At 40.8% G+C, this 15,448-nt stretch overlaps 1 protein-coding gene across 3 annotated transcripts in view; it reads right to left on the bottom strand.

Annotated features, from left to right (window-relative positions):
• Window positions 1-636: 636 nt before the first annotated feature.
• HMGXB4 (HMG-box containing 4) overlaps window positions 637-15,448 on the bottom strand; it is a 38,969-nt gene continuing 24,157 nt past the window's right edge. For all 3 annotated transcript variants that reach the window (XM_066358266.1, XM_066358267.1, XM_066358268.1), the window contains 3 exons: window positions 14,548-14,714; window positions 3,053-3,175; window positions 637-2,557 (listed from right to left, as the gene is read on the bottom strand). In XM_066358266.1, the coding sequence (XP_066214363.1) occupies window positions 2,513-2,557; window positions 3,053-3,175; window positions 14,548-14,714 (335 nt within the window). In that variant the 3' untranslated portion in view covers window positions 637-2,512. The remainder of the gene's footprint in view (window positions 2,558-3,052; window positions 3,176-14,547; window positions 14,715-15,448) is intronic.

Genomic DNA, 15,448 nt, shown 5'->3' with positions numbered 1-15,448 from the left:
GCACTATTTTACAGATAGGATCCTGGATGCTTAGAAAGATTAAGTGACTTAATCTTTCTAAGCATTATCCAATAATGCTAAGTCAGGACAGTATTGAAACAGCAGGAAAACAGAGCATATCCAAGCCTATGATTCAGATGTGAGCCTTACACAGACTGACATTTTCTTGAGTTAGGTGAACACAGTAACATACATACAATTTTATTTGCCACCGAACAGAGTTACACTTATCAGAGTCATTGGGTTTGTAACTTGCAAAAGAGAAAACACGACACGAGACTCCACAATGTAAAAGTTAATAGAAACAGAGCAAGATGTATGTTAGAAAATGGATAAGATCAGAAACTTGACCTCTGTTCCAGATGGATTTTTCTTTTTAAGAAAATGATGGTAGGATATAGTGTGAAGACAGGTTTTATAATTTCTGAGCAACTTTGGTTGGAAGCAGGGAAAAGATAGCTGAGACTGGACTGTAAATATTAAAAATGTGATTTTTAATAATATAAGTACAAAATTTTATTTCTTTATACAACTGTAATGGAATTTGGATCAAACCGTTAGAATTTATTTAAAAAACAAAATAAAACAATGATATAAAAACTGCAAGGTCTGAATCCAAAGTTTTTCCTCTAATAGTACCAAATACCACAAGGTACAGATTATTATACAAATGTGTACAAATTTTAAATACAAATACAATAGGATTGGATTTTAAAGAAAAACAAACAAAAAGCAGGTCCTCAGCAGGATTTCATTAATGTGTACACGACGTCAATGGTAGGATGACGTCTTTCGGTACTAATCCTTTCTTCAAGGCCTCTCCTGATACCCTGTGTCAAACAGGAAGCTTCCATGGGTACAGATGAGGCATGGTACAGGTTCTAACACACGAAATCAAAACAAGATTTCTGTTCTTGATTTTGGTTCCCAAACGTTCCCCTTTCCTTCTGTTTCCCCAATTAAATCTCAAAACTGCTTTGAGCTGAGAATGGCATTCGGTGGCTGGAGTCCCTTTAAGAAACACAGCCCCGTGACTACACTAGTGGGGAGAAGGACACAGGCTGACTGCGCTGTCCTCAAACATCTCCCTTGCTGCTGTGGAGCTCCATCTGGCCTGAGGAAGGGAGCAGTGACCTCTGAGCTGGTGTTTGGCAGGGGCTCTCACACATTTACAAACACCCCTGACATACTCAACTGTCTTCTTTAGAACTAGGAAGCAAAAGTGGTTCTTCAGCAACAAGGGAGCTGGGAATGGAAACATTCCTTTTTTCATTTTACTTTCTTGACATTATTGAATTATAAAGAATTATATCTTGACATAATGATTCATTTTTGAGGCACAATACCTTAAAATGCAGATGATCTGGAGTTTTCAGAAAAGGTCAGGGGAAGGAGGGGAGAGAACTAACACATCTGTATCTTCCACATGCTGTTGCTGGTGGAGGCTTTGTTATTAAATTATATATACAGAAATTTACAGGATAAATTAAAATCTAAGAGAGTTTAAAGAGTTAAATACACATAATTAAAACACACATTCACACGCACACATAAATAAACCTACATGAGAATCAACTACTTTTTTTGCAATTCACTTAAGTGTGGAATGCAGAACACTGTATCTGCCCACCAGGGGAGCCAGCAAGATAAACCCAAGAATCCTGCTGGGCAAACTTCATCTTCCATAGCCATCAAGCAACTAACCAGAACCCATGAGGCCCTGGTGGCTAAGTGAATGCTGCCCATGGAAGATACCAGCTCTTCGTTCTGCAGGCCAAAGATTCTGGGTCAGCTCACAATATGCAGTCCACCTGGTGGCACGGACAGCTTTCCCCTCTTCAAGGTGTTTTATGCTGCCAGGGCTTACAAAACTCCTTAGCCCCAACTGAGGCTGCCAATGATCACAATAAATTTTGAGACATGGACACCTGTATAGTGGGAATTGGAAGGAACCCCTAACTAGGTTTACCTAAGCCAATGCAATAACTCTAAGATGGGAACGATTTTATCAGCTCTCACCCAAGAGACTTCAAGTTGAAAGGCTTTGCACTTTCAGTCAATTGTCAACTTCCCATAATCTTCCCTATTATATCTCAGAATGTAAGACAGGTAAGGCAAATGGTCAGTGATGGGTCTGGAGGTACAACTGAGCTTGGGAAAAAAAAATCACATTTTAGCTGTCCATAAAGAGATGCACCTGGCACCCAGAACAAACCCCCAGCCCTCAAGTTACATTGATTTTTAAGGCAGATTTATCCACCACAGGAAAAGAAAGAATCCCAAGCTCACATTCATGCCAAGGTTTCTTCTTGGTTAAACCTCTGCCATTTCATAAAATTATTAAAAGCAAAGTAAGTTACAGTCCTATGTTTATACTGTACATTATATATAATATATATGTATATAAAAATTTAAAACCTACACCCAGTGGCCAGTGAAGGGGTCGGGAACAGTCATATATACACAAACCAGCAATGGGGTAGAAGAAGGTCTGTCCCAGGATTCTCTGCTGTCACAGTCCAGGCATGATGTAAGCAATGTTGTCTAGTGTGTTTGACTGCAAAAGAAGGGGACAAAGTTTAACTGAGGAGTACTAAACCTTAGTTCCTCGACAGACATTTCTTTGTTCAGGGGAGAGATGAGAAAGAAACTCCAGAGTCTGAGAAAATGGGGGAAATGGAGATGGCATCCTGCCATCTGTTTGCTAGGAGTTTCTCTGCTAATTCTGCCCATGATCCAAGTAAAAAAGCAGCAGAAGACTCCTGCACTTCCTTCCTGTGTAGAAGAACAGGAAACTCAGGAGTCGTGGTACCTCAAGGCTGGACTGCTTCTCTCTACAGGGCTGTTTTAGGGGTTTGGCAAGTTTTCTGGTTTCACTGAAAGCATGGCATGCATTCAACAATACAGTACCTCATTCCTGGGCCAACACATGGAGGGAGCCTATATTCTGGATGCCAGGAAGCCCTATGACCTTGTGTCTGACAGAGCTCTTGAAGACAGGGCTTCTCTGGCTCTCAAGGCTTCTGGCCCCAGAAATCCAAGGCAAACTCACCAAGACCTGTTTAGGACAGCCATTCAGTTCAGGTAGTTGTGTGGTCAGACACGCCAAGGGGCCAAGCGCACAGATAATGGAGTCCAGGAGCACTGACAAACTGCCAGACACAGCCACCATACCCTGAAAGGGAGAGCATTAGAGGGGTTGGGTCACTGGAACCACATTCCTGATGCTGCCTCCATGTTGGGGCGGATTCCCTCATAGTCTTTGAGTCTTTGAGTCTTAGGCAGTTCTGGGAAATTTGCAGCAGAAATGGAAGGTATTTGCTTTGATAACTCTGTAAGCTGTTTAACAAGAAAAACTTTTACAACACAGTCCTAGTTTTCTTTTCTATATTTCTTACCCGTCTTACCCTCTATGTGACTTTGGGACAGTCATGAATAGTAGAAAAAAAAAAAGCCTATACTTAGGAATAGTAAAAAGTGCTGTACCTACCCTGCAGAGCTGCTAAGAAGATTTGTGGAGATCAGATATGCAAAAGTATATTTCTTATAAAGACCATAAATACAGCTCACATGCAGCAACTGTGAGAACTTCTACAGCCCTACACATTAACAATGAATATAAACATGCACATACTTCTCCATGTATGTGGCTTTTAATAGCCAGTGTTATCACTGTTCAATCTCAAAAAGAACATGACGTGGCTCCTTTCAAATGTTAACATCTTACACAGTTCATATTGTCTATATATATCTCTGGGATTCAAGAGGTAAGAAATAAGATTGCTGGCCATAAACCTTGAGGCCCAGCAGTGTACAGCTAGCTCACTTCTACCAGAAGCGCGGTGAGGCTGATCACCTCGGGGGCTGCAGAGCAGGGTCCGTTAGAGACTGAGCTCTGGGTCAGGACTGCTGGTGCGAGGAGCTGGCCATTCCACTCACTGTTTCTGTACTGGGCAAGCTGTTCATTATGCTGTGCCTGTAAAACAGACTACTAACAGCATCTGTAGCACAGAAGGCTTAAGCGAGACAATAGATAGAAGTTTTTGGTGTGTGCCTGGTACATGGTATGTGCACAAAATATCAGTAATTACATCTTCATCTTCAAAACTGCATCTCTGGTTGCCTGCTAGGTCTCATTTTGGATATTTCTCAATCTCAAGGTACTGTAGTGAGAAATAACCTATCCCTCCCCCTAGCAACCCTTTCTACTGAAGTCACCACCATTCATACAACTGCCTAGTCTCAAGGCCTCGCCATTACCAACTCTTCTTCTCCACCCTTTCCCATCCAATGTCTCCCATCTCCCACCTCCATGGGAGGCAGAAGAGGAAGCGATTAAGAGCATGGTCCTTGACCAACAAATTCAAGCCTGTTTCAGCACCCAGAAGATGAACTACAGAACTAGTTAATGAACCTAAGTCTCTGTTTTTTCTTTTTTTTTTTTTTTTTCATTTTTCTGAAGCTGGAAACAGGGAGAGACAGTCAGACAGACTCCCGCATGCGCCCGACTGGGATCCACCCGGCACGCCCACCAGGGGCGACGCTCTGCCCACCAGGGGACGATGCTCTGCCCATCCTGGGCGTCGCCATGCTGCGACCAGAGCCACTCTAGCACCCGAGGCAGAGGCCACAGAGCCATCCCCAGCGCCCGGGCCATCTTTGCTCCAATGGAGCCTCGGCTGCGGGAGGGGAAGAGAGAGACAGAGAGGAAAGCGCGGCGGAGGGGTGGAGAAGCAAATGGGCGCTTCTCCTGTGTGCCCTGGCCGGAAATCGAACCCGGGTCCTCCGCACGCTAGGCCGACGCTCTACCGCTGAGCCAACCGGCCAGGGCTCTGTTTTTTCTTTTGTAAAGTAAGGGAAACAAAAATTCTGTCCCACAAAGCTGCAGTGTGAATTAATTGAAAGAATCCATATAAAGCACTCTGACCCAAAACTGGCTGAGTAACTATTCAAAGAAAATTAGCAAATTAGTAATAGTCCATTACTTTTGTCTTACTGTTAATTATAGCTAATATTTTATGGCTGACTCTAATGGATAATAAGCAACTTGAGGGCAGGAACCATGTCCTGATCCTTTTTATAGCCTCCCAATAACTACTGGTATTTCACATACAGTAAGCTCTCAAAAAACACATATTGGATTAATTCAAATCTCTGTCATATCTAGACTAGATTACTGTTACCACTTCTCCCCAGTTCCGGTCTCTTTTACTCACAATGTAAATAGAAGCTATTCTCAGAGAAAACCACAGGAGAGCTTAGATCACATCCCTCCCTACTCAAAATCTGCCTGCCTTGCCCTGGCTGGATAGCTTCACTGGTTGGAGCTTAGTCCTGAAGCACAGACGTTGTGGGTTTGGTACCCTGTCAGGGCACATCCAGGAGCAGGTTGATGTTCCTGTTTCTCTCTCCCCCTTCCTCTCTCCCTAAAATCAATAAATTACTAACAAAACAAAACAAACAAAAAACCCTCCCTTCATTTCATGAACAGCGAGGCACAGACACTTCAGAATACCCAGTAAGACCTGTGATTTGGGCTGTGGCTTTCCTGTTCAGCCTTTCTCCAATTTGTTCACTGCATGTTACAGTTTTTTATCATTTTAGCAGCAAACCCCTTTCTCAAATAAAACCTTATGTAGACCCTAATATATTAAAGAGCTAAAAGACCTGGTGACAGTGGGAGTGGGGTTCCTACTTGGCCTCCTTTGACGCATTTCTGCAGAAGACCCCGAGGTTGAGAAACAGATGCACACGGTTGTCCTGGTTGGGAACGTCTCTGTCAGTGTCTCCATGAGACAAACTCCAGCTCACCAGCCTTTCTGCTCCAGGTGGAAGAGCACCGCCCCTCACTAAGCCTCTCCCTCTCACTTCTCTCAGTTCTCCCTCATAAGTCTGCCTTGGCCAGCAGAGCCCCAGAACGAGGGCAGGTCACAGGTGAGGCAGGCTGGGCTCTGTCACCAATTGTGTGTAAACGAATACTAGTCACTGCACTTCATTAGGCTTCAGATACTCACTCTTTAACTGAGCAAATTGTACAAAATCAACGTTCCTTAAAGTGTAATATATAATTTCAGGTGGCATATAGGTGAACATTAAATTTAAGATATTTTTTTTATTTATTTATTAGAGAGAGAGAGAGAGAGAGAGAAGGGGGGAGGAGCAGGAAGCATCAACTCCCATATGTGCCTTGACCAGGCAAGCCCAGGGTTTTGAACCGGCAACCTCTGCGTTTCCAGGTTGACGCTTTATCCACTGTGCCACCACAGGTCAGGCTATAGGTGAAAATTATTTGATAGACATCCATTTTGATGTATATCAGGAAAAATAACCTCAGAATATCACACTCTTGATATTGAGAATATCATTGTGAAAGCATGGACAGATATATTTAAATAAAAATTTAAAATAAATAATAGTATAAGTGGCACATGAAAATTGAACAATTGTGAGAATATATGCAAATGTTAAAGTCTTGGAAAAAGTGGAGTAGAAGGGCAATGGGAAATGATTGCCAATGGCAAGGGGCTTTCTTTTGAGGATAATGAAGGTGTTCTGGAATTAGTAAAAATGTGTCCACAATTCTGCAGACACATTAAAATCCACTAAATTCTGCACTCCCGTGAAGGAGAGGCAGAAACCACAGCAACAGCCCCAGTGGGCAGGCACTGGCAACACCCATACCCAAACGCCCTAGGCAGCAACAGCAGAGGGGGTGGCGGGCCTGCAGACAGACCACATCTAGGGAACAGAAGCCACACCCAGTGGACTCCAGTGGCCAAAACCTTCCTTTACACAGAGAAAATGAGAAGGCAGAGAAATGCAACACAAATGAATCAAGAGAAATCCCCAGAAAAGGACCTGAATGAATCAGATATAACCAAATTACCAGATGCAGAATTTAAAATAACGATTGTTAGGATGCACAAAGATATTAGAACAAAAATAGATGGTTATTACGAACATCTAAATAAAGAGATAGCAAATATAAAAAAGGACATTGAAATAATAAAAAAGAAAAAGTCAAAAATGCCAAATACAATATCAGAAATAAAAACCACAATGGAAGGAATTAAAAGCAGGATGGATGAAGCTGAGAATCAAATCAGCAAGTTAGAGGAAAAGATAAATAAAGGCATGGAAGCAGAGCAGAAAAAAGAAAAGAGACTCAAAAGTCTGAGGAAACTCTAAGAGAGCTCTGTGACAACATGAAGAGAAATAACATCCACATCATAGGGGTTCCTGAAGAAGAAGAGAAAGAACAAGGGATACAGACTTTATTCAAACATATCATAGCTGAAACATTCCCTCAATTAAGGCAGGAAAACATCTCACAAGTTCAAGAAGCACAGAGAACTCCATTAAAGAGAAACCCAAAGAAATCTACACCAAGACACATCATAATTAAAATACCAAAGCTAAGTGATAAAGAGAAAATATTAAAAGCTGCTCGAGAAAAAAAGACTATCACCTACAGAGGAGCCCCCATAAGGATGACTTCTGACTTCTCAACAGAAACACTTGAGGCCAGAAGGGAATGGCAAGAAATATTCAAAGTAATGAAGAACAAGAGCCTACAACCAAGACTACTTTATCCAGCAAGGCTATCATTTAAAATTGAAGGAGAAATAAAAAGCTTCCCAGACAAAAAAAAAAAAACTCAAGGAATTCACTACAACCAAACCAAGGCTGCAAGAAATGCTAAGGGGCCTGTTGTAAACAGATCAAAGGAGAAAAAGAATATAGCAAAAGAGGAATACAGTTTTAAAGAATAAAATGGCAATAAACAATTACATATCAATAATAATCTTAAATGTAAATGGATTAAATGATCCGATCAAAAGACATAGGGTGGCTGCGTGGATAAGAAAACAGGACCCATACATATGCTGTCTACAAGAGACACACCTTAAAACAAAAGATGCACACAGACTGAAGATAAAAAGGATGAAAAAAAAAATTTCACACAAATGGAAATGAAAAAAAACTGGAGTGGCAATACTTATATCAGACAAAATGAACTTTAAAACAAAGATTATTGTTAGCCCTGGCCGGTTGGCTCAGTGGTAGAGCGTCGGCCTGGCGTGCAAGGGGTCCCGGGTTCGATTCCCGGCCAGGGCACACAGAAGCGCCCATCTGCTTCTCCACCCCTCCCCCTCTCCTTCCTCTCTGTCTCTCTCTTCCCCTCCCGCAGCGAGGCTCCATTGGAGCAAAGATGGCCCGGGCGCTGGGGATGGCTCCTCGGCCTCTGCCCCAGGCACTGGAGTGGCTCTGGTTGCAACAGAGCGACGCCGCGGAGGGGCAGAGCATCGCCCCCTGGTGGGCATGCCGGGTGGATCCCGGTCGGGCACATGCGGGAGTCTGTCTGTCTATACCCGTTTCCAGCTTTGGAAAAATACAAAAAACAAAAAACAAAAAAAAACACCAACAAAGATTATTGTTAGAGATAAAGAAGGTCACTACATAATGATAAAGGGAGCAATCCAACAGGAAGATATAACCGTTATAAATATCTACGCACCTAATATAGAGCACCTAAATATATAAAGCAGACTTTGATGGATTTAAAGGATGAGATCAACAGCAATACTATAATAGTAGGGGATTTCAATACCCCACTAACATCACTAGATAGATCCTCAAGAAAGAAAATTAACAAAGAAACAGCAGACCTAAAGGACGTACTAGATCAACTCGATTTAATAGATATCTTCAGAACCTTTCACCCTAAAACAGCAGAATATACATTCTTTTCAAGCGCTCGTGGTACATTCTCTAGAATAGACCACATGGTAGGGCACAAAAGCGGTCTCAACAAATTTAAGAAGGTTGAAATCATATCGAGCATTTTCTCTGATCACAATGGCATGAAACTAGAAATCAACCACAACAGAAAAACTGAAAAATACTCAAACACTTGAAAACTAAATAGCATGTTATTAAATAATGAATGGGTAAACAATGAGATCAAAGAAGAAATTAAAAAATTCCTAGAAACGAACGATAATGAGCATACATCAACTCAAAATTTATGGGACACAGCAAAAGCAGTCCTGAGAGGGAAATTCATAGCATTACAGGCATACCTCAAGAAGCTAGAAAAAGCTCAAATAAACAACTTGACCCTGCATCTAAAAGAACTAGAAAAAGAACAGCAAGTAAAAGCCCAGAGCTAGTAGAAGGAAGAAAATAATAAAGATCAGAGCAGAAATAAATGACATAGAGGCTAAAGAAACAATACAGAGGATCAATGAAACCAGGAGCTGGTTCTCTGAAAAGTTAAACAAGATCGATGAACCTTTAACCAGACTCACCAAGAAAAAAAGAGAGAGGACTCAAATAAATAAAATTAGAAACGAATGGAGAAATAACAACTGACACAACAGAAATATAAAATATTGTAAGAAAATATTATGAAGAACTGTACGCCAAAAAACTAGACAACCTAGATGAAATGGACAAATTCCTTGAAACATATAATCTTCCAATAATTAATCTGGAAGAATCAGAAAACCTAAACAGACCAATTACAACAAATGAGATCAAAGGAGTTATCAAAAAAATCCCAAAAGAGAAAAGTTCGGGGCTTGATGGCTTCACAAGTGAATTCTACCAAATATTCAAAGAACTAACTCCTATCCTTCTCAAGCTATTTCAAAAAATTCAAGAGGAAGGAAGACTTCCAAGCTCCTTTTATGAGGCAAGCATAGTTCTGATTCCAAAACCAGGCAAAGACAACACAAAAAAAGAAAATTATAGGCCAATATCCCTGATGAACTTAGATGCAAAAATCCTCAACAAAATATTAGCAAACCGGATCCAGCAATATATGAATAAAATCATACACCATGATCAAGAGTGATTTATTCTTGGGAGGCAAGGCTAGTACAGTATTTGCAAATCAATCAATGTGATTCATCACATACACAAAAGGAAGGAGAAAAACCACATGATAATTTCAATAGATGCAGAAAAAGCATTTGATAAAATCCAACACCCATTCATGATCAAAAGTCTCAGCAAAGTGGGAATACAGGGAACATACCTCAACATGATAAAGGCCATCTATGACAAACCCACAGCCAACATCATTCTCAATGGGCAAAAATTAAAAGCAATCCCCTTAAGATCAGGAACAAGGCAGGGGTGCCCCCTTTCACCACTCTTATTCAACATAGTTCTGGAAGTCCTAGCCACATAGCAATCAGACAAGAAAAAGAAATAAAAGGCATCCCAATTGGAAAAGAAGAAGTAAAACTGTCGTTATTTGCAGATGATATGATATTGTATATAGAAAACCCTAAAGTCGCAGTCAAAAAACTACTAGACCTGATAAATGAATTCAGCAAGTTGGCAGGATATAAAATTAATACTCAGAAATCAGAGGCATTTTTATATACTAACAATGAACTGTCAGAAAGAGAAATTAAGTAATCAATCCCCTTTACCATTGCAACCAAAAAAAAATAAAAGTACCTAGGAATAAATTTAACCAGTAAGATTAAAGACTTGTACTCGGAAAATTATAAAACATTGATAAAAGAAATCAGGGAAGATACACACAAGTGGAAGCATACACCGTGCTCATGGTTAGGAAGAAGAAACATCATTAAAATGTCTATTACCCAAAGCAATTTATAAATTCAATGTAATACTGATTAAAATACCAATGACTTACTTCAAAGATATAGAACACATATTCCAAAACTTTATATGGAACCAAAAGAGAACACGAATAGCCTCAGCAATCTTGAAAAGGAAGAATAAAGTGGGAGGTATCACACTTCCAGATATCAAGTTACATTATAAGGCCATTGAACTCAAAACAGCCTGGTACTGGCATAAGAACAGGCATATAGATCAATGGAACAGAACTGAGAACCCAGAAATAAACCCACACTTTTATGGACAACTGATATTTGACAAAGGAGGTAAGAGCATACATTGGGAGTAAAGACAGCCTCTTCAACAAATGGTGTTGGGAAAATTGGACAGTTACCTGCAAAAAAATGAAACTAGACCACCAACTTACACCATTCATAAAAATAAACTCAAAATGGATAAAAGACTTAAATGTTAGCCGTAAAACCATAAGCATATTTGAAGAAAACATAGGCAGTAAGATCTCTGACATCTCTTGCAGCAATATATTTGCCGATTTGTCTCCACAGGCAAGTGAAATAAAAGACAGGATAAACAAATGGGACTTTATCAAACTAAAAAGCTTCTGCACAGCTAAGGACAATAAGAACAGAATAAAAAGACAAACTACACAATGGGAGAATATATTTGACAATGCATCTGATAAGGGGTTAACAACCAAAATTTATAAAGAACTTGTAAAACTTAATACCAGGAAGACAAACAATCCAATCCAAAAATGGGCAAAATAAATGAATAGACACTTCTCAAAAGAGGACATACAGATGGCCAACAGGCATATGAAAAAATGTTCAACATCACTAAGATTAGAGAAATACAAATTAAAACCACAATGAGATATCACCTCACACCAGTCAGAATGGCGCTCATCAACAAAACAACACAGAATAAGTGCTGGTGAGGATGTGGAGAAAAGGGAACCCTCCTGCACTGCTGGTGGGAATGCAGACTGGTGCAGCCACTGTGGAAAACAGTATGGAGATTCCTCAAGAAATTAAAAATCAAACTGCCTTTTGACCCAGCTGTACCACTGTTAGGAATATACCCCAAGAACACCATAGCAGTGTTTGAAAAGAAGAAATGCACCCCCATATTTATGGCAGCATTGTTCACAATAGCGAAGATCTGGAAACAGCCCAAGTGTCCGTCAGTGGACAAGTAGATTAAAAAGCTTTGGTACATATATACTATGGAATACTACTCAGCCATAAGAAATGATGACATTGGATCATTTACAACAATATGGATGGGCCTTGAAAACATTATACTGAGCGAAATAAGTAAATCAGAAAAAACTAAGAACTATATGATTCCATACATAGGTGGGACATAAAAATGAGACTCAGAGACATGGACAAGAGTTGGGGGTTACAGGGTGGGGTAGAGGAGAGGGAGGGGGTTGGGGGAGGGGAGGGGCACAAGAAAACCAGTTAGAAGGTGATAGAAGACAATTGGACTTTGAGTGATGGGACAATAAATAAATAAATAAATAAATAAATAAATTAATTAATTAAAAAAAATCCACTAAATTCTATATTTTAAAACAGTGAACTTTATGGTATGCGCATTACATCTCAATAAGACAGTTATATTTAAAAAAACGGAGACTAGAGAGTCTGTAAAATTCCCAGTTTTGGGAAACTGTTCACAGAAGCTGGCTTCTTTTAATTTGTTAATTATCTACCTATTCTTTCTTTCCAATTAAACTGTAAGTTTCCTGAGGACAGGAAATAATAAGGAAACTACTCATCTTGTATTTCCACGGTTTTGGAATAATGCCTTGTACTCAACAAATACTTGCTAAATTAAATGGCAATATGAAGATAAATCTGGAAAATGGATGGTGCCTAAAACACATCATTTTAAATTCTTTTTTTTTTTTTAAGAGAGAAAGAGAGATAGGAAGGGAGAGAGATGAAAAGCATCAACTCATAGTTGTGACACTTTAGTTGTTCATTGATTGCTTCTCATATGTGCCTTGACAGGGGCTGGGGGAGAGGTTCCAGCTGAGCCAGTGACCCCTTGCTCAAGCCAGTGACCTTGGGCTTCAAGCCAGCGACCATGGGATCATGTTGATGATCCCACACTCAAGCTGGCAATCCTGCACTCACGCTGGTGAGCTCATACTCAAGTCAGTGACCTCGGGGTTTTGAACCTGTGTCCTTAGCATACCAAGTTAACGCTCTATCCATTGTGCCACCACTGGTCAGGCTTAAATTCTAATTTTTAAGGAAACATAAGAATGCCTAAATATTAAAAATAACTAAAGATTTCAGAATATTTTATTCTGGAAAGAGCTATATCCATTCAAAGTATCAGCCTATATGAAAGTACTTGTTGTTTTGTTATATCAAGACTATTGTTATATTGATAATTTCTAAATTGTGATATCTGCTAAATTTTTTAAACTAGCCAAAGAAGTTATATACAACTTCATCTCTTTTGACCACTGGCATTTTATTTGTTGAATAATAATTCAACTTCCGTATTGAAGCAAATGAATGGCTCTATAGTCCTACAGTGATTTTTTGGCTTAAAATGGCTTTAATAGTTTTGGCTGATTTCTTTGCTGAAATGTCCTATTAGAACCCAGTGGAAAGCTGAAGTACTAGGCAACTGAGTTAGCCAAGGGGGCAATACGGTAGAAATTGAATATCGTAATAGAAATGGAACATGACATCTTTCCAGGTTAAGTGATTTTGAAGTTTACAAGGACAGAGCTCTCCCTAGGGCACACTGCACTGTATAGTTCAAATACAGTGCTGAGTAATGAAGAGCTGGAGAATCTCAATTTCCCTGTTTGCTACCTATTTTCAGAAAAGTAGAGGAACTCTTAATCCTCCATCTTGCCCTGGCCGGTTGGCTCAGCGGTAGAACGTCGACCTAGCGTGCGGAGGACCTGGGTTCGATTCCTGGCCAGGGCACATAGGAGAAGCGCCCATTTGCTTCTCCACCCCTCCGCCGCGCTTTCCTCTCTGTCTCTCTCTTCCCCTCCCGCAGCCAAGGCTCCATTGGAGCAAAGATGGCCCGGGGGCTGGGCATGGCTCTGTGGCCTCTGCCTCAGGCGCTAGAGTGGCTCTGGTCGCAATATGGCGACGCCCAGGATGGGCAGAGCATTGCCCCCTGGGGGGCAGAGTACCGCCCCTGGTGGGCGTGCCGGGTGGATCCCGGTCGGGTGCATGCGGGAGTCTGTCTGACTGTCTCTCCCTGTTTCCAGCTTGAGAAAAATGAAAAAAAAAAAAAAAAAAAAAAAAAAAAATCCTCCATCTCATCTCATCTCATCTCATCTCATCTCATCTCATCTATTCAAAATCTTGCTGGAAACATGCAGAAATATTCAACCTGTCTTAGAAATACAAGTGATCAAAATTTCCATAAGATTTGAACTCAGTTTTTCTACTGCATTAAATGGAAGTTATAGGTTTATATGTCAACTGTAACTTAATAAATTTGGGGGGAAAAGTTACAGGGTATTCTAATTTTTTTTGTGTTGCTGTTTCTTTTTACCTTTTTTTAAAATTAATTTTTAGAGGGAGGAGAAGAGAAAGAGAGCGAGAAAGAGAGGGGCAGGAGTAGAAAACATCAACTCCCATATGTGCCTTGACCAGGCAAGCCCAGGGTTTCAGACCAGTGACCTTAGCATTTCAGGTCAACACTTTATCCACTGTGCCACAACAGGTCAGGCTGTCATTTTAACAGGATGATGTTATTGCAAACTTTGATTCCAAATCTCTAGATATTTCTATTACCATATGTCTTCTTTATCACCACATCCTGACACTGGCATAATCTACCATAAAGCAGCTGCTCAATGCATACAGGTGGAATAGGTGAATGGATTCAAATTCTGTCAGACACTGGAGTCATGCTGCTTGCAGCTGTGCTCACCTCTGTTTCTTGCAGGCGGTGTCCGATGAGGCTGAGGGACTCTCCTAACAGCTGTAGATGAGCAGCAACATCAATGGGCTCCGTCTCAGGGGCTTTGGCTGGCGAGGCTGGTAACAGCATGGTGGTAGGTGGGGACTTCTTTTGGGGTGACAGTACTGCAGAGGAAGCTGAGAACAGACAAAATAGAGATCAAGCTTGCTATGGCCTTGAATAGCACAAAAATAGCCTTCCTGATTTTCTGTTTCTGAGCTATGCCAGGCATCCACAGAACTACAGACCGTGGGTCAAATCTGACCCAGAAAAAAACCATGACCCGTGACTGCTGCTTTTATGGCCTGTGAGGTAAAAATAATGTCACATTTTATTTATTTTATTTTTATTTTTTTTTAATAATTTTTTTAAAATTTATTTATTTTTTACAGAGACAGAGAGTGAGAGAGAGGGATAGACAGGGACAGACAGACAGGAACGGAGAGAGATGAGAAGCATCAATCATTAGTTTTTCATTGCACGTTGCAACACCTTAGTTGTTCATTGATTGTTTTCTCATATGTCCCTTGACCGTGGGCCTTCAGCAGACCAAGTAACCCCTTGCTGGAGCCAGTGACCTTGGGCTCAAGCTGGTGGGATTTTGCTCAAACCAGATGAGCCCGTGCTCAAGCTGGCGGCATCAGGGTCTCGAACCTGGGTCCTCTGCATCCCAGTCTGACGCTCTATCCACTGCGTCACCGCCTGGCCAGGCAATGTCACATTTTAATTAATTAATTTTTAATTAATTGAGAGGCAGTGAGGCAGATAGGCTCCAACACGTGTCCCGACAGGAATCCACCCTGCAAGCCCCCTACCGGGCAATGCTCTGCCTATCTGGGGCTGCTGCTTTATTGCTCAGGCCCTGAGCTAT

Source organism: Saccopteryx leptura, chromosome 1, assembly GCF_036850995.1.
Source record: "Saccopteryx leptura isolate mSacLep1 chromosome 1, mSacLep1_pri_phased_curated, whole genome shotgun sequence".
Lineage (NCBI taxonomy): Eukaryota > Metazoa > Chordata > Mammalia > Chiroptera > Emballonuridae > Saccopteryx > Saccopteryx leptura.
The sequence above is the reverse complement of the archived record's forward strand: the minus strand, read 5'-3'. Positions and strand labels throughout refer to the sequence as shown.